General features: G+C 38.1%; 1 protein-coding gene across 8 annotated transcripts in view; it reads left to right on the top strand.

Moving 5' to 3' along the window:
• Positions 1-27,141, top strand: part of DLG2 (discs large MAGUK scaffold protein 2) — a 1,049,275-nt gene that overhangs the window by 831,884 nt on the left and 190,250 nt on the right. For all 8 annotated transcript variants that reach the window (XM_072850809.1, XM_072850805.1, XM_072850803.1 and 5 more), the window contains one exon: positions 2,421-2,523. In XM_072850809.1, the coding sequence (XP_072706910.1) occupies positions 2,421-2,523 (103 nt within the window). The remainder of the gene's footprint in view (positions 1-2,420; positions 2,524-27,141) is intronic.

Here is a 27,141-nt window from a genome sequence, read left to right as displayed (position 1 = left end):
CTCAGCTAGACAATTATGTTTCTGTGTACAGTCAACAGTTCTACAGCATAATGCTGTCTTCTGGATCAGAAACTGTGGGATCTCCTGGGTTTTATATTATTGTTATCACAAACTAGTTTTTCTAAGAATAATAGTCTAAATGCTATTCACATACTTGTAAAGACTAGATTTTGTTATGCAAATAAGGAAGAAATTTTTTACGATGAGGGTGGTGAAACACTGGCACAGGCTGCCCAGAGGAGTGGTAGATGCCCCATCCCTGGAAACATTCAAGGTCAGGTTGGATGGGGCTCTGAGCAACCTGATCTAGTTGAAGATGTCCCTGCTCATTGCAGGGGGGTTGGACTAAATGACCTGTAAAGGTCCCTTCCAACCCAAACCATTCTATGTTTCTATGATTCTATGATTCTATGATGATTCTATGATTCTATGATAAGTAATAATTAAACGTGTTCCCAAAACATCGCATTCTCTAAGATTTGGTGAAAGTCAGCAAGTTCAGATGGGACAGTTTCTAAATGCAATTGATCAAAATAAATGTATTCATAAAAGATTCAATAGCTGTTATTTGTAATGTTCTATGGAATCAAATTATTTTTGTAAGCCTTAAAAAGTTGTTAAAATTTAAATAAAATAGAATCCATATTTTCTATATGTGCCTAGCCATCTTGTGATAGTACTTCATAAAAATAAACACAAAAAAGTTGCTATTGCTGAAAATTTGGGTCTTGTGTTTTGGCCTGTTTGCCTGTGAAATCTATGCCATTGCTGTCTCTCCTCCCCCTGCCCTTTATTTCCTTTCTTTTTTCTTTTCTTTTCTTGAGCAACCAGTAACAGATTTCTGTCCTGACGAGGTTGTTTACATGTCAAAATTTTCCTGTTCTCCACTGAAACATTATGAAGTGGAAACCTTCAGAAGTGAGGAGGAAAGTCAAATAAATACATAAATAAATAAATGAAAGAAATCTTACATACTTCAGTATAGTCAGACAGTAACACTCCCGATGAAAAGGAAGATTCGAATTACAGGAACAGTTAATAATTCTATATACGAATTCTGTCTTTTCCTTAGGATGCTGCTGACATCACAAATGCAAATCAAAACAGTTCTGAAACTGCCCATGAATTTTAGGGGTGGTTCCCTACTTTGTTCTGCTCTGTTCCACTTCCACTGCTTATGCAACAAAAAATGAGCATTAAGTCAGAGGAACCCCATGGAAAGATCTATTAGTGTCGAACAGCCAAAGGTGGCAATGGCAGTCTCTGGTAGAGACTTCATTGCTGTCATGTGCAAGATACAGGGATATTTCTAGGCAATAGGAGGAGGGGTTGCACGAAAAGAAAATGGTAGATGGGATTTTAGGGAAGTGATCGTGCCCCTGTACTCGGCACTGGTGAGGCCGCACCTCGAATCCTGTGTTCAGTTTTGGGGCCCTCACTACAAGAGAGACACTGAGGTGCTGGAGCGTGTCCAGAGAAGGGCAACGAAGCTGGTGAAGGGTCTGGAGCACAAGTCTGATGAGGAGCGGCTGAGGGAACTGGGGTTGTTTAGCCTGGAGAAAGGGAGGCTGAGGGGAGACCTTATCACTCTCTACAACTACCTGAAAGGAGGTTGTGGCGAGGTGGTTGTCCGTCTCTTCTCCCAAGTAACAAGTGATAGGATGAGAGGAAATGGCCTCAAGTTGCGTCAGGAGAGGTTTAGATTGGATATTGGGAAAAATTTCTTTACTGAAAGGGTTGTCAAGCATTGGAACAGGCTGCCCAGAGAGGTGGTGGAGTCACCATCCCTGGAGGAGTTAAAAAAACGTGTAGATGTGGCACTTCAGGACATGGTTTAGTAGGCATGGAGGTGTTGGGTTGACAGTTGGACTAGATGATCTTAGAGGTCTTTTCCAACCTTAATGATTCTATGATTCCATGATTTCTCCTCTGGAAGTTCTCCAACCAGCAGTTTTTGTTAGAGATGCTCTCTATGCATCTCCAGGTTCCCCTGATGCTACAGACTGGGCTTGCAGAGTCTGGCTGAAGGAGCAGTTTCCTTGCCTGCAGTATTCTACAGTGACCTTCAAGCACTGCAGAAAATTTATCTTTTAAACCTTATATATTAAATGAAATTGATTGATGAAGAGATTACCAAAAATGTAAGCTCAGTAGAGCAGGAAACCCCAAAAGAGCAGTGATCAGAGAATATGCATGGATAATCGTACATAAACTGTGGTGTGCAGTATTAGTGCAGATCCTCATGGCCAATCATAGGTAACGTCCTCTCAGTCTTTTTGATTTTGTACTTTCACTTTTGCATCTGGGCAACCTGACCTTTACATCCATCAGATATTTGGAAAAAAAAAACAAACAAACATCTGTCTTTCTGTCTAATGTTAAACTACTCAGATCTGTTGTTGTTTGCATTCCTTCTGTAGGTGAACGGTATTGATCTTCGAGGTGCTACCCATGAGCAGGCTGCAGCTGCGCTAAAAGGAGCAGGGCAGACGGTAACAATCATAGCACAATACCAGCCGGAGGGTAAGCAAAATAATAAACTTAAAGACATATGGGAAAAGATAAGTGCTTTAAAGCCAGCCATTTAAAAGGATGAGGCTGCTGTAGATAGTGCTTTTCCCAGCTATCATCAGAAGTCATCTGGAATTAAAATTCAAGTGGCAATTCTATCCCAAGGAAGTGGCTGTATTCTTGTCACAGACTTTGCTTTTAGAAGTATTTTATGCAACTGTAAGAACTATCTTTAAATGTGCATATAATAAGACAGTAATCAACACTTAGTTAATCATTTTATTTTCATTATTGCTTATTTTATATTCCTTCCTATTCTCCTTTGGGAGACAGTGCAAAAGATAAGTTAAGAATGAACAGAAATGCCAGGAAGATCTGAAGTTGCTTCAGACAGTCAGATCAGAATTAAACAAAGATAAATGCTTCCTGCCAAATGCATAGGGCTTCCCACTATTACTTTTGGATGACAGTGTCCTTGTACCTCCAGGGCAATTAGCCCCAGATAACGAGTACTTACTAGAGAAAATGACAGCTTTCTAAATAAAAGCATCCAGAGGAAATTCAGCAAAATATAAGGCATTTAGGGTGGGATGTATCTCATCCAGCTTTTGGTGTCTAATATTTAGCCTTCTAGAGCTTAAGCTAGTTTCAGTGGGAAGTAGGCATTGATTGATTTTATGAGTCCAGAGTTAAGTGAAAGAACTCCTTCTCATTGCCCATGAGGTACGTTTTTTCCTCATACGACTGTCTGAGGCTCTCAAGGAATTTATGAAAGGAATATTGCTTTCTGATAGGAACTAAAGATGGTTTTCCTCCGCAGTAGTTGTTACTTTGATACTTTTTCCAGGTGAATTCAGGAACTACAGATGTCTGTGAAGACTTGTTGGCACCGTTCTATCAGTTTTCAGTAAACAGTTCTAGCTCAATTCACAAGTCCTGCTATGACCTGTCAACACAAGCTGTTGATTCTGCCTGATTGTGCCCAGCCTAGGAGACATGTAGGTCTCAGGTGAAACAGTACAGCTCTAATAACAGGTTTTGTCAGAGGCACTGGGGAGATGAATTAGTACCGCCAGAGTTTATCCAGCATGATACCTTCTTTTGTTTCTCTGGATCCTGATGATAGCACACAAAGAGAAAAACAGCTGGTATTTTAGTCAAACTTACAATTGTGCTTCACATCTGGTATCATGCATCCATTTATTGGTTTATCTGCACTTGAGTCACCAAGCAGAATAAATTAGGCCATACCAAGAAAGGGGCAGATGAGAGCAAATGAAATGGCAAGTGTCTGTCTTTAGTTAAATACATGGAACATATTAATATAAAAATGCATAAGCAATAGTCAGTTATTTCAAAGAAAAGGTATTGAAAAGCAATCCCATTACGGCTATCCACACTGGATTCTGCATAAAACCATGTTCCCATTAGTTCTGGCAGTCTTGTTTGCTGTCTGGCGATTTTATACTGCAATTATCACCATGGTGTCTGAGTACTTGCAGTGATCACTGGCATTTCAAAATTGTTCTGTGCCATTGTTAATACACAGAAAAATACATCACTTGACAGATTTTTCCTATTATATTCGAACTTTTAGTTGACATACTTTCCCCCTATATTTTACTAGCTCTCTAATATGTCAAATTCAGTTTTGGTGAACATGCAATTCAAATGATGGTGATAAAATCCATCAAGAATTATATTGCATATTTAGTCTATTTTTCTGATGACACTGCTCCATTCACCAAAAACCCTGTTGAGGGCAGACTAGTCCTGACTGCGTGACTTGTCAGTGAAGCACAGCCAGTTTTCCGTTTCACCCAAATCGTTCAAAACACACTGAAGAGAGTGGAGCTGGTGAAGAACAGGGCCTGAAAGTTAGCCTTTTTATAGAAAATGTTTGACTTATTTTAAGGTAGTGAGAGCATTCAGTAGTTGTCCAGCATGTGTTGTCTTACAGCTGAAGTATTTCATTTTAATCTGAGATGTTGGTTAATGCAAACTGTATAAACATGGATATGAAATTAAGTATTTCTTTCTTTAAAATTTCCCTAACAGCAAAGAAAGATGAAACAAGTTTAAAACAGTCGTTTAAATAACCTTCACAGAGAATTATTTAAAGCTTTATAGGTCACACAGAAAGACAAACACACTCTATATCAACATAAATTTATTCTAAAGATCCTGCACAACTCTTTTTGTCCTTTCTATGTAATTTATACCTGATCACTTATTTACCATATCTTATCTTGATGCATATATTGGAACATAGTCATAAAATACAGTTTTAAAACCGTACAGCTGTGCTTTCTCCAAGGCCTCCTCACTTTAAAATACTTCCAAATCTAGTAAAGAACATAAGCAAAGTAGGCTTGTAGCTTGATTTTTCCATTTTCATACTGGAATCTCTGAGTTATTACTACAATCTCAGTTTTCTTGGAAGATCCAAGAATAGCCACTGCAAATGCTAACCGATACCTTTTTTTATCTTTTCCAGCTTATTAAGCCTTTAAATGTTGTTGCAAAAATTCAATGAAACCTTTAGCTATCGATACTTCAGGTATTAAGTGGTGATGATATGAGTACCAGTCAATACTATAAGCCAGCGGATGATTAGCAATTAAAATTGTTAGTAGAAAAACTTATGTTCCAATAATTTAGGTTTTATGTAGTAGAGAAAAGCTTGGCAATAATACAGTGTCTCCAAAAACAAATAATATACTTTGCTGTGGGAAGAAAATGAGGTGACTACTATAGAAACAGCTTTCAAAGTTTAAATTTCCCTTTCCTTCTTTCAAACAGTCAAAAGTTCATCTAAGCCTCGTATGAACTCTCCTCACATTTCTGTGTATCAACTTGGCAGCAACTCTCATGAGAATGGCAACTCTTGCAAAAAACCTAGTGCTTGCCATCAACTTGAATAGCTTTTCTTCTTGATATTATGGCACTTTGTTTTCTCATCCTGTCTGGAATAAACAAATGCAGAGGCTAGCTCAGATAAAGTAGAACAGCATCACAAATTTTTTGAGTGCTGTCAGACTTGTGGTTGGTGATGGTCCTTAGCTGAACCACACTGCCTGTCCCTCAGATGAAAGTGGTCTTGGAAATAGGAGAAAATTCTGTAAAAGAGCACAGATACAGTGAACAAAGGGAGAATGGAAGACACAAGCAGTGATTTCATGAGAAGGAGCCTGAATGGAAATACAAGGAATAGTATGGAGAATGGAGAACAACAACTCAGCTCTTCTGCTCTTCAATCCTGTTTTCCTCCTGTACACTCACCTTCTTTATTTCCCTCATCTCTCTGAGAAATAGAAGAGAAAAAAGAGGTATGAAAGTCCAAACAGAAATGCAAATTCTGTGAAGAAAAATATGGAAAGATTATTAGGAGCAAGAGAAAAACTAATTACAGAGATTAAAAAATCAGAGCTCAACAGTGAGACTATATGTTTCTAGCTGTAGGAACAGTGGCGATAACCCTGGGCTTTGTGAATCATTCCTTACTTTCATTTAAAAAACTGAAAAAAACCTGTGTACTGTATCTTATGTACACATGTGTAAATGGAGGTCAAGTAATGTTAAGCATCATGATCTCTAATAATCATTGTGGATGTAGTTCATATGGAAGTTTATGCATGTATTCAAAGTACACTAGCTGTCTTGCAGGCTTCAAAAAGACAACTTCTTGTATTCATGTGCTGCTCGCATCTTCTGCACATGGTTGAAATGAAATTAAAGAGAATTTAAGGACCAAAACCTAGAACAATATTAGAAGAGGAATCAATCACTTATATTTAGCTTTGCTCGCCAATTTTTAATATTTTTGGAAGCATTTTAACTCTCGTCCCAGCTTAGCAACTCTCAGATTTCTTTTAAAACATTGTACAAATATGGAGCTAGTGAGTAGGACCTTCTCTTCTGCAAAACAAAAACCTGAGCCTGGAAAATAATCTTAGGGTGGAACAGTGTGTCCTTATTAAACAATTAATTAGAAATTAAAATGGGAATATATACCACACAGGGAAACACTTTTTACACTTCCAGGGTTTTATGCAGGACATATTTTGATTTTAATGGCAACAGTTGTAAATTACAGCCCAGTATGGAAGGAGTTAACAAAAAAACATTTTATCAATGAAACTGAAATACCTTTTCAAAGGAAGGTGAACTTTGGTTGAAATAGTGACAATTTGTCCTGAAAGACACAGCTTGGGAGCGGGGGTAGACAGAATACTGGGCTCCTAATGAAGCTGCTAAAAGGCTTTATTGCACATTTTAGTCTCAAACGCTCACGTTCCTTTCCCCTGCGGCAGTGGGAAAGGGTAGACATAGCCCCAAGATTTTTGCAAAATACTCAGTGTCAGTGGTCTGCGAGCTGCGTTGTGCTGCATTGCAGTGTCTCTGCAGCTATTCCCTCACAACAGTCCCTGGAAAACTGTTCAACCACTCAGAAGTTTCATGTGCTTTAAATCTGTCAAGCGAGGCAATTAACTTGCTTTCTTAACAGCTTGCATACAGGGAAAATATTCATTGATTACAGTTTGATTAGACCAGCTGACAAGGAAGAGGTCAAAAAGTTGTTGCAGCGAGAAAATTTCTGCTTTATCACCTTTTGAATTAGCTGTTAGCTGCTTGCTTGGTGACTGTACTCTGCGCCTGCTGAGCAGTGAGTAGCTGAGTTTTAGTTAGAGAAAGAGTATCAGACGGAGAGGTGCTGCGATAGGCAGTGTCTTTCTTTGCAGACATTAGCAACGGAAATTATTGGAGAGCTGCAGCTACAGTTACAAGCATCTCATGGCAGCTACGGTACTAAATTCACTTTTTAGTTCTTTTGTTCCTGAATCTGGGAGTCTCACATAGGCCGTTGTAACAGACCGAACTTTCAGAAGCGGCATCAGCTTTTACGAAAGCACGCTCCTTGTCTTACACATTCGTCTGACTACTAATGCATGAGATCTGCTCTTTTTAAAATATCAGAGTGAAAATCCAGGGATCACTTTTACAGGTCTCTCCCTGAACAGTCATGGATACTTTTTAGCTCTTTTCCCCATTTCATTCCCTGTTCCTGCCTCAAAATTCAAACACTTGTCTCCTGTTTTGGTACAAGTCACATATATTCCTGATTCAGATGTTTAACCTCTCCAGATGCTGCGGGAATAAGGTAGATACAAAATATATGGGAAGAATGAACAATTGTATTTATTCATCTTTGTCTAGGTCACTTCTATACTTTGAAATGTGAATACACATGTTAAAGGCCCCTTTTCCCAGCTGTTGAAAATCAATGTAGCTTAATTACTTGGATAAAGTTGCATTACAGCAGTTGGCTTTCATCTGGACGCCACTGTATCCAATTGCCAAAGAATGCAAGACATTAAGGTCATATTTCATGCATGTGTATTAAAGAACATAACATAAGCTTGGAATGGCCAAGCTCGATCTGACCAAAGGCCCATTTGCTGAGGATCCTGTTTCCAACAGCGGCCAACAGCTTAGGGAGAGAAGAAAGAACGGGACAAGCATATAGCGGTACTTGCACTGAATACTGTCCTACTGACCAGAGGGGGCTGAAAAATCCTCTCCTTGTCCTCAGCTGGAAAATATCACCACTGCAAAGATTAATAAAAGCAAAAAACAGTTTAGAGGTATGTTTCATAGATTGTCCTGCTGAAGTTCAGTGAGTGAATTTCGTTGAGAAGTTTGGGGCATTTTTTTAAGTTCGGAAAATTGAGAAGGAAGGAGTAATAGAAATGAGAAAGTTTGACATTATGGTAGGTTGTGGGGTTTTTTTCCTTGTATTAGAGCCTTTTTTTTACTTAACACCACCAGGAAAGATGCACTGTTCCAAAACCAGAGAAGTTTTTATTTCAGATCCTAATTTATTGATAATAGTTGTTAATGCACCAAAGTTCTCCTATGTAGGAGACGAGGACTGCAGTCTCATTCAGATAGCAATATCAAAGGCTGCTTTTTTTTTCCTCCTTTTTTTTTACTCCACTTTTTACAGTGGCATCTCCAACTCTACTGTTTCCTCATTTACTGATAAAGTTTTTTTACTAAGTTACAGAATAGTAAATTGTTTTCTTTAGCTGATTAAATGTCAGGCCCATGCCTCCCTTGCTTGTCCATGAAGTGCCCGTGAAGAGAGGTTAGCCAGGTTGCAGATGATGCTGTCAAAACTAGTTCTCCTTCTTCTAATAATTTTAACACGTTTTGCTTCAACAGAAGTGCAGAAGTTCACTAAGCAACAAATTGTTTCTTTGTTGCAGAGATTTCTGTGTACATTAAGATGTTTAACAGTACTGTGTGGCTGCAATACACAACTTCATGTAATGCACCAAATCACACCAAATGACAGTTGTCTGCTCAAAACTAAAACTCTGGCACTTAAACCAATCCTTGAGTGCTCCGGGTTGTGTCAGCAGTTAATGTACATGGTTAGATGCTGAGATTGGTATTTGCTGTTTTTCTTTCTTTTGATCTAGTAAATATGACTTTGGTAGCCTTAGGACAAATGCAGCAGTTGCCAAGATAGTACCCCACTTGTCTGGCCATGTAAGATCCTTACCTTAGGTATAGCTTTTGTGCCTCTAGTTGCTGCATACTATTTCGAATATACTGCTTTTATTTTTACATTGTTAGGGAAAAGTCTTCAAGTTTATAATTTTGTTGCAAGCTTCACACTATCTTTACTTCAAGTAAAAAAAAAAAACCCAAACCATGTTTAAAATTAAAAGGACAGTTTAAAAATCTCCTGATCCACTTTCAAATTATCTTCTCTTTTCACAGCATTTCCTTTCTGTTTGCCTGATCTGTCCTCACCACAGCTTCCACTCTACTGCAGATTAACTCTAGTCCCTAAGTGACTCTGCCTGTGGACATGGGCATTGCCCCAGCACGGACAGATATTTCTGGGGCTCTTCAGATGCCACAGCTGAAGAAGCACCAGGGCTTACAAATGTTCTTTTAAAGCCAAGCCTTTGTAGGATTCTCCTAAGATGCAAAAGGTTATATTTTAATTCCTCTGTTAAATTTAAAGATCACATTCCCAGTAGAGTTACACAGTGTAACTCATCCAACATTGAATATTTTATAAAAAGCAGAATTCTAATTTATTTTTTTTCTTTGTCTAAAATAGCCAGCACTCACTATGCATGAAGCAAGTTATGGCTTTGATATATTTTCTTAATGTTTTTGTGCAGATTTGTTTGTGTTTAATGTAGTCATCCCAATCTGCTAGACTGCATTTGCTGTTTCCTACAGACTCCTGAGCTTTCTCAATTCCCATTTTCATAAATGTTTCATTTTAAGTACTTATTTTGTAATTCAGTCATATTTAGCTCTTGTTTCTATCAACAGGCTTTAAATTTCCTTAAATAGGATATTCTTCCGTAAAGACGTCAGTGTCAACTGTAGGAAATTGTGCAGGGAAAACATGATTTCCTTTTCAAACCTGTCTTTTCTTGTTTTCATTTTAAATGTGATACCATGAAGTTATGTGAGGGTTTTTTCTGTAATTCTTTCTTGAGCACAGTTATAGTGCAGGTCCTGTTTAGTTTTTTATTGTCCATATACAGCCTTCTCTGCTTAGTTGTATTTATATATACACAGAAAAAAGTGTATCTGTTAAATCCTCATGCTGGAGATTATTAATTGCTGGAGATTATTAATTGCTTTTATTTGGCAATTTATTAATTAAAGTTTAGTAATTTCCTCTTTTTACTGTTTTGTTAAGGTAATCATTAATAATCATTGGGAATACAAATAAAGAGTTGATTTTCTTTTCGCAACAGCTGTTATGTTTGCAGCTGCTAATTTAACTGTTAAGTATGGGCTACAAATTCTTCCCACTTTTCTTCCCTGTTTTAGAGTTCACTAAAGTGAAATCCATTTCACCTGTGGTTTTGCCCTTACATGACAGCTTTTTCAGAAAACAAGACCTTCTAACAAGGAAAAGATATGTATGGATTTGTGTACTGGCCTTTCAGGAGTTTCTCGGCAGTAATAGGAGTAACAATTTTGCAGTGATACTACAGGAATAGTTTCTCTTTTTAATTAATACCCTGGGTTTATATCTCTGGCAGAAGGGGAACACTCACAACCATGTGTTTGAGTCTCACCGAGGTGGAAGGAACGGGGAGCCACAGTTGGGAGTACGCTGCTGAGTCAGCAGAGGGGAGCCCAGGGATAATTTGCTTTAGAACCAGAGAGAGGGAAAACCTTGAAATCCTTTCTGAACCCATTTCATTGTTTCTTTCTTCTCTCGCTCTCTTTCTTTTTTCAATTCCTAATTGTGCTTTTTGTCTGAAAAAAATGTATTCCACGCTAAAGACATTTTGTGTTTACTTTCTTTTTGCTTTTTAAGCAGTCAATTTTACCAACACTTTTGCCATTTTAATTCTTTCATAGTGACATCATTTCATACGTCATACAACTTCAGAAGCTCATATTTACTTCCAGCTATTCACTTTAAAAGGTGCTCTCTTTTCTTTCTTACTGATATTTGCACTTTGCAAAGATATGGTTTCTTTCTTTGTTGTGTTCCTTTTTAGTTACCTGCAGTGTCACTTTTTTTTCCGTCTTTACATACAGTTAGTGTAAGTCTGTCCTATTTCATTGCTACTGCTTTTCCTAGTCTTCATGGTAACTTATACAACTTCAAGTTTAGAGGCTGTTATGGTAACTTCTTGAAACTGGTCCGGGGTGATTGGGCTATTAAAGATACCTCACAAACATCTTTTTTATCCGAACAGTTTAACATGTTTTATTTTAACACGGTTTATTTTAACAGAGTTCAGAAGCTCACTGGAAACCTGGTTTTCTCTACCTTCAGGTGAATTACTTCATGTAGAGACATGACTGAAAATACAAAACAGTCCATAAACTGGATGAAATTTCACAATATAGTCAATATTACTGATGCTCATGTGCTTAAACTAATACTCAAATACAGTTTCTGTACAATCCCTGTGTGTTCAGCTTATGTCCCCAGAGAATATGGATACTAAAAATTTAAGATTTCTCTGCAGTAATTTATTTTAAAATGCTGAGCAAGCTAAATGTTTTGGTTTGAAATTAAAAGTATGTTCTCCTGGGGTTTCCTGGAGAACTGCTCTTGTATCTATTAAAAAACAAAACAAGAAAGAAGTGTAGCTTTCAAATCTATCCTGTAAGTTCAGGGTGCATTTGCTCCAGCGTTGAGTTAGAAAGAGACAAATTATAGAGAGAATTTCTGGTGTCATTTTCTCTGCTAGCAAAACACCAGCAAGGGCAAAAGAGCAACTGTAGGAGAGAATCGAGATCCATCATATGAAAGGATGAGGGTTTCCCAAAGGACATGGGGATTACAGCCTACTTCTGGAGAACTCTTATGCTGAGGAAAGAGAGCAAGTCCGACATAGAGTGACAGCTATTCCGGTCGCATTGCTAAATATTACAAGAGACGACGGCATATCAGGGATTTTCTTGGCCCAGTGCTGTGGCTGCTGTCATCACAAAATTCACAGTGAGGTCAACGGGAGCGTTAGGGACAGTCTTTCATAATTCATATTTTTAAAGTTTATAGTTCTTGACACATACAGGGATTTTCTTTTAATTATATCACAGAGCTAGGCAAATACAAACTAAAAAGTACTTTTTTTTTTTTTTTTTTTTTGGTAATTAAATAGAGCCATTGGCTAAGCTGGTTGCCCAAGGTCTGTCAGTGGAGATGTAAGCCTCTCTGAGCTCCTTCAGCTTTTTGGGATGAGATGAGTCTCTTCTCACTGGTTAGAGAGGAAACTTCCGTGACTAACTCAGGCTGGATGGACAAAGCTAAGGCCAGATGAATTAACCTCTTCTGGTATCCCTGGGAAGTAGCCACTAGAAAAGTGCTACGCAGACAGATGAAATTGCTTTCCCCAGCTCACCGGGTAAACTGCTAATGAAGCCAGAAATACATTCTTTGAGCCCTAAGCCTTTGTTTTAGTTACTAGACAACACTTTGTCTCAGGAATAATTCTTGAGGCAAGGTAGTACAGTCATTATTTTGATGGAGGGGGAAAAAAATGGGAAGGGTTATAGACAACTTAAAGTTGTGATTCCAGTAGAAGAAGAACAAAATTAAGAGTTTCAAGGCAAGACGGGAGATTTAAAGATAATTATTTACTGGTAACTTGAATTTTAGGTAAATTGATTAGTTGATTTGAATATATGACCTATGGGGGAGAATGATGGCAGAGTGTGAGAAATAAAAAGCAAAGCATGCACTATTTAGATAGAGCGGGATAGAGAGGTAAAGGGACGATCTACTCTCAGCTGTTCCTGAGGACTGCACTTGCATGCACAGCTTTTTGAAGGTTTTCACTTATAATAGTAAATAGTTACCCAGCTCTGTGTGACTTCCTAAGTCTAATCTCTGCTTGCTGAGAGTGGCAACATAAGGGATATTCAGTGAAAGTATAAATACTGACTTAGGGTGCACTTAATGGATAGGCGATCATGTCATTATTAGGAGAAACAGAAACGCTATTGAGTAGATTTTATGCGCGCACACACGCATACACACATGCAGCCATTAGAAACTGGAATTTGGGATCCACAGGGCCAGATTTTAAGAGCTGCATGGGATGCCTGCAATAGATTTCTTCACAGCTGTCATAAGCCACACGTTCTTAGATTGTAAGTGCGTGTGAAGGCTAAGCAAGAAGCTACAGAGTATCAGATTGCACACTAAGCTGTTCCCGAGATAAAACTATTTTTCAGCAAGTCAGTTCAAAGCCTCTGAAAATCTTTACTACTTGAGCTGCTTCTATAATAACTTCCCCTTTTTCTAGGATCTTGATCTACGTCATTCTTTCTTACATGACTGTCTTTTTCATGGCTGTTAACCTGGCAGTTGACAAGAGAAATAAGAATCAGATTTAGACTTCATTGTCAATCTCAATACTTAACTACAGAATCATTGAAAATACTTAATTAACTGCAGAATCATTGAAAGAATGTCATATGTCATGTCAGCTTCAGAAAAGCCCCTCTGCTTAATATTAATTTTGAGTAAGAAAACCTTTTACATGATAGATGAATGCACTAAAGATACATAGTATCTTTGATTTTAGCCTCTCTCACCTGTATGGGTTACCATATAATGGCTACATTAGAGACTTAAGTGAAAGCTGAAGTAAATGGAATATTTTTTTAAATTAAATATTAACCATAGTGCAGTGTGAACAAGCCTTTAAAGATATAACATCATTTATCTATAAAGTAAAAATTTCTATTTATTTTAACCTGAGAATCTATCTTCTTTTAGAAGTTCTAGTATCTATTGAATGTAAGTAATTTTTTCGGCTGGTTTCGGGTTGAAGACGGTTTCAAAGGTATTATAGTTAATATTTTCGAAGACAGGTGCTCAAAGTTAAGAACTAGAAATATCCTGATCTGCTGCACTGCTGAATTATGTGAATGATCATTTCTCTTAAAATTCAGTTTAATCATATTTTGTAGCTTAAACATGGACTTAGAAGTCTGGCATTATCCACCTGTTCTGGAAAGTTTGTTATTAGACATCTTGAAGTACTTGCTAGTGACTTTCTAATTCCCTTTGCACTTTGCAAGGGAAACATGTGAGACTAACCCAAGTAATAATTATAATTTTTAGCACAACATATTGCATATTTGCTTTTAAATGGTTTACACATAATAGCTCAGAATTCTGCAGAAAATTCAGATTATACAAACTTTGAACAACATTTGTAGATGTTGAGTTTGATTGTTGCTTCAGTGCTGTTTGGTGCCTAAACACAGAAAGAAATGTGTAACTTGTTAAGAGTCAGTCAAGTTACTTTAGCTTCAGTTTAATGTATATGCCTCATAGACAAGAACTTTTCTTTTTCTTGGAGGGACTCAGAGTAGGGGTTTTTGTTGCTGGTTTTTTGTTTGAGGTTCCCCCCCCCCAGTAAATGTGGATCCTTATGTTTGTCTACATTGGGCCCCCAAAATTGATGTTGTCAAAACCATCAGCTGCTTATGCTGAGTAGCGAGACATGCAAGTCAGGATAACTTTATGTCGTGATACACAACACAGATCAGGGCAGGTCTTGCCTTGTGGATAATGGGGTCCACCCCCACCAGAACTTTGTAAAACTTGCTAAAACCTTTCTTTGTCGTTTTCTGTTAATAGTGACGTGTAACAAGTTTCCACATATATGTATATGGTACTTAAGCACATTACAGAGTCGTCATGCATTTGCAGTGCCATGCCTGTGTCTTCCTTCCCTCTTGTGTCAGGTGTGGCCAGCACATGTGGGAGCATGCAGAGCAGATGACTGAGACTGATTGCCAAGAACTGATTCTTCTAGTTTGCTTTTGCACCAGTCTGGGCACCGACACAAACAAAGATTATATGAAAATGGGCCTGCAAAGTAGCCGTCAGTGGGGGTTTTGCTGGCTGTCCCCAGACTTGCAGAGACAGACATGTGGCAACGGGGACTGAGTGCGAAAGAGTGACAGAAGAGAGAGTTGCAAGAACCTGATACTCCAACTTTTCTGTGATTTTCTTTATGAAGCGAGTGCTGAGAATTTGTTGTGTAGCTGGGCGCTCCAGCGGTGGCTGTAAGGTTTTGTGTGTGTGTGTGTGTGCAAATAATACTTTTCAATATTGTTCTTTTAAACCTCCATGGTGTTACACATGTGTATGTGTGTGTTTGTGCAAAATTTTGTGTGGAGATGCCCACCACCTAAACCATTTGAGCAGCCTCTGATATAAATTATATAAACTAGGTCTGAATAAGGGTGATCTGCCTACATGGCTTGGAGGGTGACACACATATAGTCTAGCTTGTGTCCCAAGAGGAATGTAGCTGCATTACTTTGTCCTGCAATTGTATGCCCTGCATCTCTGCTCTATGCTCTGAAATTTGCATCTATCTTAGAAATTCAGCCCTTTATAAAGGAGACCACTCAGTGTAAGGTAAGTATCTTCTTTATGATGGGTTGCTAGTAATCATTCCCAGCTGTTTGTGAGCCTACCTCAGTATTTACTACCAGAAGAGAGTTCACATTCTTACCATTTTGGGGCTGGATTCAGCAAAAATGTAAAATTATGCGGTCTGTGGTTACAAAAATTCAAAAGCGAAGTGTAACAAACAGGTGATGGTGTTGGAAAAGAGAACACTGGAGTTCTGACAGTCAGTGGGTACTGATTCTCTCCTTGCCTTTGCATAACTCTCTTCTTATTATTTTGTTAACCAGCACAGCCACCCTTAAGGATCAGAAAAGGGTATTATGGATTAGCCAATAATTGTGTTTTGAAAGTACAGACAGCAATGTAAGTGCTAATTATCATACAGAAACTGTAGGTTTCAATGTTAGGAGTCAACCTGCATTGGACTAAAGAATTCATAAATTAAAGTCATTACTCACAAACTTTATACATTTAGCATTGTTATATAATAACCCAAACAGAGGAGAAGTATCTGCAGCATGATGGAAATAACTGCTGCAAAGGGAAATTCTGAGTATCTTGAGCACAGCAACTGCCTTATTCTGTCTTGCTTGTGCATTCCCCATAAATATTTTATTTCAATTAAAAGAGGTGAAATTGCATGAGTTATGTCTTATAAGTGACTATATGAAATGAGTTTTAAGTACTGGGAATGAAAGAAAGTGACTGCCTCGTCGGTTCTGGGCTGAAGGAACTGCAGCCCAGCTTGCGGATAGGGGCAGGCCTGGCCGGAGCCTGGGCTTCACCTCCAAGCTGTTTTCAAAGCAATCAGAAGTGCAGTCATCCATTTTCTGTTTAAATCCTTTCACAATGGAAATTTATGGAGTTTTACTAAATGGACTTTTTCACAAATCCAGCTGGTTTCCATGGAAATTTTCATCTGCCAAATGAAACATCTCACTTCAAAATCGCAGGAATTCAGAAAAAGTCCAAATTATTTCTATTTGAAACTGCTTTTGTGATATCTTGTGATTTACACAGTTTGGGTACCTCTCCTCCACACTTTCTGCTCCTTGGATTGTGGTCACTTCTCCCAGGATATCCCCTAGACAGGAGCTCATAAGATGCCCCATTTCTTGGCCTTGAGGGTAGAGTAGAAGTGTAGGAGTGCAACAGAACTATTTTCCACATGAGTATATTTTTGGTTGAGGGCCAAAAATATAAACATTTTAGGAGGAGTAAGGGAGAGAAACCAGTTCTGGTAAACTTGCTCTTCAGAGAAAGGGGTACAGTTTACTGTCATCATGAAACAAGTTGAGTTTATGCTATTTGAGTTGCATTTCATTTCCTGACATGCTGCTGTTGGAGGTCTTTCTGTGATGTTTCAAAATAAGTCCGTAGGTGTCTAGGGAGGCATGGGAAAATCTCAAGGTGCTGAGAAGGTAAACAATATTACAAGTGTTAGGCTTGACTATAAGGTAAAAAAAAAAAGTCATTTATAGATAAAATAAACAATTGATATATTTATTTATATGTATCTCTACTCCCTTCCATGTAAACAAGAGGAAATAAAGGTAGTGGCTTTGTTGATGTTACTAAGTCCTTCTCAGAGTGAAAACTGCTGGTAACGTCTTTCTGCACTGAAAGTCATATAACATTCACTGCACTGGGATGGTATGCTAGGAGCCCAGATTCAGATGGCCTAAAGCCGGTGTGCCTGCCAATGTGCCTACCAATACGCCAAATATTATTATGATGTTTAATATTATCTCTTTGACGATGCCAAGACACCCAATGGGAAAGGCTAGGCACAAGGAAGATTTAGGCTGTCCAAATCTGTGTCCAAAAGCAGTAACAGAATGGTTGATATTTCTCTTCTGTGTGAATAAAGGTCCAGATGTGAGACTATGCTGTCTGTTAAGATGAGTCTTATGGTAAGAGACTAATAAAAAACATCTACTAGAAAAGTCAGTAGTTACCACTAGTGTAATTGCTCTGGCTCTTATAATAGAGTTTTAACTTCTGTGAAGAAATTAAAGAGCATTGCATTGTCACTTAGGGAGATTTCCTGTCACAGTCTACCAGGAATCCCTGGTCTTCTAATTAGGAGAGCTTTTGCCTTTGAAATATCTCAATATATTTCTCCTTATCCAAGAGTGACCGAAAAATAGCATGTTTCTCAGCTCCTCTTACCACATCCAAGGGAGGGCATATTGTCTCCTTTAGCATTTCTAGATCTCGAAAACAATGCAGTGAGATGAGCAGTTGATACTGAGACCTTAACAGCAGCCATTGAGTCACAAGTGGTTCATAAAGTTGTCCTAGTACTTTTTTTCTTAAACATTAATTCTAATGCAAATGAAAACAATGACTGCTGATTGCTGTTTACACTTATACTGCATTCTCTCCTAAGTCTCTTTACATTGTTTCTAAGTTTGAAAACTCAATCATATTTAAATTGCTTGCATCAGTATAGTAAATAAAATGGCAATTACTGAGCAATCTGCTTTCTGACACATTAAGTGATTTATGGCTGCAGTAGGCAATGTATTAAAATTCTGTCTGTGAAATTAAAAATATAATGGCTGGAAACCCAAATATGAGCTCAAAGGAAGCTATAAAGCTCCCAAATAATTAACAGCTAGCACCAAGAAAGTGGTGGATAGTGTTAAAAAATAAAAAGGTAGGTAAATTTATTTGGAAAGAAAATAGGATTTAGATTGTTTAATAATCTAGATTTCAAACTCTGCATAGAAAAGAATGCAATATTCAATTTTCTATACCTATTTCCAGGGAAAAAATAATAACATAACCACCTGTAAAGTCAGCCCTAGCTAAACACTAACACAAATAACCAATTTTACACTGGACCGTGTAAACGAGGCGGGGTTAAAACATAGAAGGAGCAGGCAGCAAGCTAGGGCTGCAGAAGGAAAGGGTTGCAAAATAACCCCTCTGCCTGTTTTGCCTGTGCCAGAGCCTTGGACAGCCATGCAGGCAGCTGCCTGCAGCTCTGCACGAGGGATCAGAGTGTCCCTTGCCTCCTAAGGAGGGGCAAGCCTGGCTCTCTGAGGCTCTCCCTTTCCTCTCCATCCCAGCACTGCCCCTTCTCTCTGTCCCTCTCTTTTTCATTGCAGAAGTGGTCCAGCCTTTCATTCCTGGGGCAGAAAAGATCACTTTTCCCTGTACTTCAAAGGAGTCTTGAACTGGCTTTGTGTATAAGACACTGGTCCCCAATCTTGAAATGTTGATTATCAGAAAGAAGAGTTCTGTGAGGGGTTTTTTCCAAGCCCGAAGAGGTGCTTTCTCATATTTTCCTTGTTTCCCCACAGATTTTCACTCTCAGTTCATGGTCTGTTGTGGCAATGCCAGCAGAAGAGGGCTTCTTGACCTCGTGGTTAAAGCATAAGATTGACAACCAGGCATCGTGGGTTCTTCTTAACTCTACCACTTACATTTGCTTTGCCTATCAAGGTTTTTTGTTTTGTTTTGTTTTGTTTTTCTTTTTTCCTCTAGGTTCTTCTACTGTTATGGTATTGCAGACCACTTTGGTCCTTTATATGCTGTTTGTAAAATGAGGTGTGACGTAGCAAGGAGTAATGGAGCATGATAATAAGAACGTTGTGAAATTTCATGAGAGCCCTGTTCAGCACTTCCCATTCACCAAAGCATCCCTTGCTGAGTTCACTGGGTCTTGAAGCCAGGGGGAGTTTTAGTGAGTAATGTGCAAAAACAGGCTCTTTGACTATGGCTTAATCCTGAGATACGTTTTGTGACTTAAGTGGAAGCTGTGCATGTCCAACAATTGTCATATCAGTCCATTTTCATTTGTAAAGTACTTTGAGATCTGCTGGAGAACCAGGCTATTATTCAAGCTTTAGTATGCACTACCATGAGTGAGCTGATTTTGTGTTTGGGCATAAGTAATGATTGTGAGCACCACGGTTAGCAATGTATTTTTGGGACAGGAATCTGCATTAAGTATAAGAATAATTCATTATTTTAGGGGTTTCAATTATGTTCATGCATTCAGTTATTTGTGTGCAATTTTCAAAAATCCCTCTATGACTTCAGGAAGATACAGGACCCCTAAGTCTTTTTACTTGATGTGACTTGGGGTCCTAAGTCCCTTAGCTTACACAATAGTATGGTCCATGTGTTTTCCAGGCAAAAACGAAAAAAGTCTGGAAGCACAACTAATGGTTCTATAGCGAGTTGAGTTTTAATGCCAAAAGCTGGGATTTCACTTCATTTGTATACCAAGACTGCAATGTATTATTCAAAGTGACATAACTTACTTTATAAACATTTTTTTGAGAATTCATAAGTAAACGTACTTATAAAACAGTTTTATTAATAGGTCTCTTAAATTATTCAATACTTGAAGTCAGATTTTTTGAGTGCCTTCTTCAATAGAGGTTGCCATATAATATTTTCCTTCAAAGAATTCCACGAAGAATTTTCCTCTTTAGAAAATGGAAGCAATGTTTTCAATAGGTCTGAAGCCAAAGGCATGCTGCCTCCTTTTTCATAGAGGCCATCATATTTCGCTGTTCTGAGGCAGCTGTTTTCACATTTCCAACTCTTAAACACCCTTGGTTTTCTTTTCACTATAACCAGATCTGTAAACTTCCTAGGTTTGTAAATCTTGCTTGGGGCTAAATATATATCCCTGTAATGTATTTTACCTTAAATTATTGATATGTATGTTCAATTGTAACTCTATCTTAATGCAGTTTTTGTCTGGGAATTATTATATAATGCTATTCGAGAAGTCCTCAATTGCCTTTTGTGTAAGAAATTTAGATATTAAATAGTGAGATAAATTTCTAGAGTATTCTTTGTATTCTTACCGACTGGGGAGATTTGCTTCTTCATGTCTGTGATAAAGGTTGCTGGGGCTGGTGTAGCTCTCATTTATGGGGCAGTATTTTATTAAATTTAGCATGTAGTATTTGTACTGTTATAGTCCCTAGAAGGCCCACTTAAAGACAGCAGTAAGGCATTGTAAAAACACAGAGTATAAACAGTCTGTGTGTCTCTGACAGCTGACAAAAAGCACTAAATAGGTAAAGAAAGACAGCCAAGTACCCAAAGGAAGCAGCAAGATAAAATTGGCCAACGTGGCAGGGTGGGAGCCCAACTACGTCAGGTTTTCCTGCAAGTAGCATGCTTAAAGGATAAAGATTTGAAGAACAGTAAAAATAACGTACGGATATTCCCAAATTGTTCCTTCTAAGCATTAGGGGATCCCTGAAAGACAGTATGAGGGACCTGTCTGAACGTGTGACAGGTCAATATCAGACACCCAATGTCATGGGCCAGGCAGAGGTAGGGGGGTCCTCCAGATACTGCCTGAAGTAGCCAGAGGACTGTCTAGAGCCCTAACCGTAGGCATGATTAGTGTTGGGATAGAGGTCTGGTGCACCAGGGAGAGGGGTGCAGAGGGGAGCCTGGGCTGACCACCCGCACACTGGTGCTATTCTCGTGCAATGGTCCAGAGGGATGCGATTGCTTTTGTCGAGGCCGTAGGGCGGCAGAGGATTTTAAGGCCGCAGGAATGTCATACGGTGACAAATGTGACAAAATCTGACATGGTGAAAGTGCGTATGAAAAATATCACCAAGTAAACTTCTCTGAGTCAATGACAGTCTTTCACAGTGCTTGCAGGGCACATGAGAAGGTTTACGTGACTAAATGTGAGACATGTAGGCACACATGCGTGTAGCTCACTCCCAGTTCTGATCCCCCATCTCTCTGTTGGCTTTTTACTGGCTTTTTCCTATAAACTCTTTGATGCAATTTCTTTTTATGCTATGAAAACATTGGATCTTTCAAATCAAAATTGTAAAGGTTTTCATTGCAGCGTATAAACATTTTACAGTCATGGCTCATATTTGAATTTCACAATAACAGTGAAAAGAACAAATTTAAAATGATTCAACAAATGTGAACATGAGTTATGTTAACCTGATATAACCCCGTTCCAGTGTCACTGCTGGCATTAACTCCAACCTTACATCTCATCATTGTAGAGAGCTGATGTACAGATCACTTCTGCAAGCTGCAGTTTGGAGATATACGATAAGACGGCAAGGATCTCTTGATGGTGCTGTTGTGATTGATGGCTTGTCATGCTTTTGGTCACAGGAAGGTTCTTTCAAATATGAATATAAAATTGCAATAAATAAATAAACAATAGTAATAAATAATATGCAATTATTGTTTAGGCTTTTAATAAGTGAAATTAAATCTAACTTTTCCTATTAAATAATCTAAAATTATTCATAGCATGTTAAATGCATTCACACTTATTTCTCTCCTGACTGTGAATTTTTAATGCACAATAATCAATATAGAGTACAGTTGAAAACTGGTATTTTTCCTTATCGTATTATGTAATTGCAAAGCCTACAGCATCAGCAATCAACAGGAGCCAGATAAGAAAATACAAAACTATTACTTCCCACATGTCAAAGTATTTATACAAAAGGTGTGTAGAATATTGCTTTATCTATTATTTGTACTATATTTCACTTAATTTGTCCAAATAATTAAAATGCAGCTTCTAACAATAGGATGGTAATGAAAAGCAAAGGAAAAAATATGATGTGTTCATAAATACAAGAACAAGAAAAAGAAAAATATAGAGATTAAAAATTATTTCATTTAGGTTTTGTTTGAAAATAATTAAGTAATTGATTTTATTCTGAATCCTTCAGTTTCACCAGCAGGCTCATTTTTCTTGAGGATCTTCTTGGTTTTACTATTCCAAAGCACAAAGATTTTCAGCTTGAGCGTGTTTCAGATTATCCTTTTATATTTTTCCCTTCAAATTTTAGTCTGACTAGCCAAGATGTTTAACTGAGATGAAACTCAGAAGAGATGGACAGAAATTTTCAGTGACTCCAGATAAATTGATTTAGAAGCTTAACAAAAGGAAAAACCTTTTCTACAGGTTGTTTTGACAACTGAAAAATGCTGCTGAAAAGATATAATTCAATCTGACATGCTGGGAGGTTGTGTAACTTCATCCATAATGATGGGCATATGTGTCAACCAGAGTATGGATTTTCTTAATATTACTCAGATTCCTGAGTAAGTTTCTCCGAACCAGTCAGATTTGGTTATTGTGATTTAATTACTTTATTGCATTGGTTAGTGCAAAAAGGCCACCCCGCTGTATGTCCCATCTCCAGCATGCATCTCGCTTCATGCTGCAGGAATAAGCTAAGTAGGAAGAATAAACAACCGTCTCTGAAAAACGGTTACAGATCTGCATTGTAAGCACTGACTCCTCTGGGCCTTACGAGAAATCTTTTGTTAAAAAACACAGTTCATTACTTTGTCATTAGATCATTTGATGTCACAACATTATGGTAGAATCTTTTGGCCAGAAAGAGTTGGTGTCGTTTTATTTTTTACACAAGTGCGACCAGTATATCAGAGCCCGTATAGAAGGATTGTGACGATGGTCAGCCTTTGCAAAGCCATCCATAGCCTGGGCCTCTGAATGGCCTGGTGAATCTGACAAACGTCACATTAAAGCTCTAGAGAGGAACTTAGAGGAATTTGTTAGCTAACTTTAAAAATATATTTTTTCTCTCTTTGTTGCAAGGAATTTCTAAGCCAGTGAATGGAATCTGCAGTCATGGTTTTCTTTCCTCTTGCAAAACTTCCAATAACTCTGTGTGTGTGTACACATAACTACATAATATGTGTGTGCTTGTGTGAATTTTTAAACCAAGCTATACGATAAAAGAAAAAGCAAGTTGTTTTGAAATCAGCATGAATTACAACAAAGTAGAGACAGAGCAAGACAACATGTATGTCTTTTTGTCAATTAAAATAATTAGCGTTAAAGGAGGATCTTTTTTACTGTTTTTAACACTCCAGAAAAGACTCTTTTTTTGAGCCTAATTAATCTATCTCCTAGGGAAGACAGTATAAATGGAGTGACTTTTGTTAGCTGCAGATCTGTGCTTAATTATGTCAATGGCTGCTTCTACACCCCTGCCCAGAACTACATTTCTTAAGCAAGGCTTTGACCCTTTGGTGGCCAGAGGGATTTTCTAGAGAGGATCAGCCATGAGTTTAAGCCCTGAATTTAAGTGCTCAGGCTGTGAGGCCATACACCGCCAGGCTCTCAGCTCCTTGCAAGATCAGGCTCTACATAACCATGGGCAGGAGCTCCAATGCTTGGTTCCCATAACACCTTGATTGCTTCAATGCAGTTGTGGCAAGCAAAACCCTTTCTTGTCGTGTTGCGGTAAGGCAGAGTTGTAAATTTGAGAGTGAGGCCTCTAATAAAAAGTCAGCTCCTAATATGCCTTAAGCAATAAAAACGCATATTCTCTGTGGCAGTTTTCAGAATATCCAGGTAAATTTTAAACATTTTTTGGCATTAACACTGTATAGATGTTATTCTGTATGACTATAGTCCTAACTACATCCACACTAATAAAGTACATAGGGCTATATCAAGTCTTAAACTGATATGGTTCCTGGTACAGTTTTTGGCTTGGACAAAGAGATACCTTTGCAAACAAATGTTGGCCATAGTTTAGGCAAGAGCTCAAACCACATGACATTGCCATTCAGCATTTAAAGCACAGCAAAGCTATTTTAGCCTTACAGACATGCATCAGCTGGTCTAAAAGCCAGAAAATAATCGCTGGCCCAGTATCTAGGGTATATATAGCCATAGAACCCTCTCCTATATACATGGACTTGCACGAGTCATCTTAGTGGTGGCAGTTGGACTCTTTAGTTGAGTTTGTATGACTTGCTCTGGCTATAATCTTTTCCTAATAACAGAATAATGTTTAAAGTTAAATTAATCACATCCATTTCTTTTGGTCTCTGTTTTCTTTATGTCACCCTCTGTCACTAATTTGTTTTTGCTATTTTTGAGTTTCTGTTCAATCACTGACCTATCATTCTTCTAAAACAATTGCTTCTTAGAGTGCCTCACATTTAAGAAGCAATCACAAAATCATGACCTAAAAAATAACTTTATTGTAAAGAACACTTTGATCTTTTTCAAACCATGGTGCTTTACAAAATCCAATTAATTTTCCCAGTGTGATTCCTTTTAGCCAAAGTGAGCAAAGAGCACTGAATAATCATTTTACTTATTGACCAGAAGCTGACTAATTCACTGTCTGTTTCTCATGCTTTTACCAACATTTGCTAATGTTTGGGTTGTGGATGCTACGACAAATGTTTACTTGCTTGTAAGTGAATATTCCTAGCAGCTTTGGTTTCATAATTTTATAAAACAATTTAAATGTCAGAGCATACTTGAATTGACATTCTATATATAAACTTAAATTTTTTTCTATCAGTATTAGCTTGCAGATTACTTTGAAAAGGAATTTATTACTGCTTATCAAGATGAGATCAATATCACATGTTATAAGAACTTTCCTTCTAGATGCCATGTGGCTGGTTTTGTCTTTATTTTCTTCCTCTTCCCTATCCAGTTTTCATTTCCTTCTCTTTTATATTGTATCCTGATTTTATACTGATTTGTAAAAAGATCGATTTATAATATGTCTTTAGTATAGTGTTTATTGTACTGGGTTAAGCCTACCTTTTGTTATTTAAATCTGGAGGATTTTGCCCTCAGGAATAAATCATTTGAGTTCTTTAATGGACCTTTTATAAATACTACAGCTTTTCTCTGCTCAGCTTTGAGATAAACCTGCTGTTAATGCAATATTTTTAACTTAGGCTTGATTCTCCTCTGTTTAATTGAGAGTGGAATCCAAAGAAAGTGGCAGAAGTGCCATGAATTTGACAGCACTGGTCTGAAACATCTTTGGTCCAGTTCCGAGCACAGCCCAGATAAGAGACACATCAGAGAACCATAGTGGCCTTTAGAAGTCTTGCTCAGCTATAACCGCACCCTGGGTATTCAAAGCTTTGGTTCAACATTAAATTCCTTTGCTTGTTCTGTGGCCTGTACTGCAGCATCTTGTTTATTTTAATTCTGTTCAGGTTCCATTTTACACTTCCTATCATTATTTCTAGTAATATTTTATTATCCTTGTGTTGTGACCCATTTTAATATTTTAAACCCATTGGTGACTACCTGACCAAAACTTTTATGGAAGGTGCTTTATCCATGTATAATTTTACTTCTTGATTTCAAATCACGACCTCTGTTCTATGCTATAGTCTAAGCAAGAACTGGTTTCTCTCTAGTGATCCTTTATAATTTTCTGTGTAAATAAGCAATCTTGTGTTATGCTTTTAAATATCTTCCGTGATGTATTGCTTCTGTTTATTGTCTCTATCCTTATGTCTAACTAGTTCAAATTCTCCATTACTCTTAATTTATTTGTTTTCCCCACAGTCCTGTAAGAGGGCTCTGTTTTGCCTTTTTATTATTACTTCTAATGAGAAAGTAGAAACTGGTTGATAACTTTTCAGTGGAGTAGTTTTTATTAGAAAATGTCAGTTGCACAGAACTGGCTTTTTGAAAACTCTGTGAGGATAACTGGAAATTAGGAATATTGCTTTTGCATGTGGGAGTCAGTTTACGGCTCCCGATTCCCTTATCCCCATACTCTCTCTCTCTACTCAGGGTAATCTGTTCCTGCAGACCATGCAGTTCAAGTGGCTTCAGGAGTTTCAGGATCAAGCCTGACAGTGGAAAAAGAAGAGGGGTGGGGGTTTTTTTGTAGTTTAGTTTCCATTCCAGATTGAGAGAATTTTGCCTCCAAAATTCAATTTTTTTTTTAGGATGGAGAGTATGTTTCTCACTCGGCAAACCTCTCCATCCTGGCACTATATACAACTGTAATGTGGATGGGGCAGAGCTCAGCAGTTCCTGCTCTCTCCAGTCCACTGAGAAAGGGCGTGCGTTGCACTGGGAGCTAATGGAGAGCCCTTCTGACCAAGGGACTGTAATTATTACCCCATATTATCTCTGGACACCTAGTCTCAGGGTATATGTCTGGTGTACGTAATCTCTGTGCCTCGGTCCCCGCTCAGCCACAGACTTATCTCGCCTCTCTTCTGCTCTGTTCTCTCTGCCTCCTATTCAAAAATCTCTTTTTCAACTTCTTTTCATTTTTCCTGCTTTGGCACAGTCCTTTACCATGTTTGTAATTCACCAGCTGTCTTTCTTACAGTTTAACTTCTTTCCCCTGCTCTGTCTATTGATTCTTCTGTTAAGATGTATCCCAACAGACCGCATCTGTTTCCAAAGGGCTTCCTAATGCCATGCAAACCTGAATCTCTTCTGAACACATCAACCTGGGAGGCAGTCATTCAAAACAGTGCTGCTCTGGTAGAAGGGATCAGCTGAACTATCCGTTCCCGCTCTCATCTGTTTGTGCCCAAGGTCTGTGGCCCCAGCATGTGACTGGTTTTTCTCCCTGACATAAAGAATGACATTCGTTTCGTTTCTGAACATATCACCTCAAAGGTCTGCTGAAAACTAATTTAATTCAAGCTGAGTTTGAATTTCACAGGCACTGTAGATGATTCTCAACACCTCCTCCATGTGGAGCTTGCTCCTTTTTTAATATAATACCTTTCTAATACTGACCAAGTTGCTTAAGTGCTTTGCCTACATACCACTATAGCTGTTTAATAGCATGGTTCCAATACTGTATTGCTTGTTGAACCCAAATTTGGCTCAGCACTGTATAAACAAATGATGTAGGGCCATTCCCAGCCCCTGCGATCTCACAGCC

Source organism: Ciconia boyciana, chromosome 1 (genome assembly GCF_034638445.1).
Source record: "Ciconia boyciana chromosome 1, ASM3463844v1, whole genome shotgun sequence".
Taxonomy (NCBI): Eukaryota; Metazoa; Chordata; class Aves; order Ciconiiformes; family Ciconiidae; genus Ciconia; species Ciconia boyciana.
This window is presented reverse-complemented; position numbering and strand designations above follow the sequence as displayed.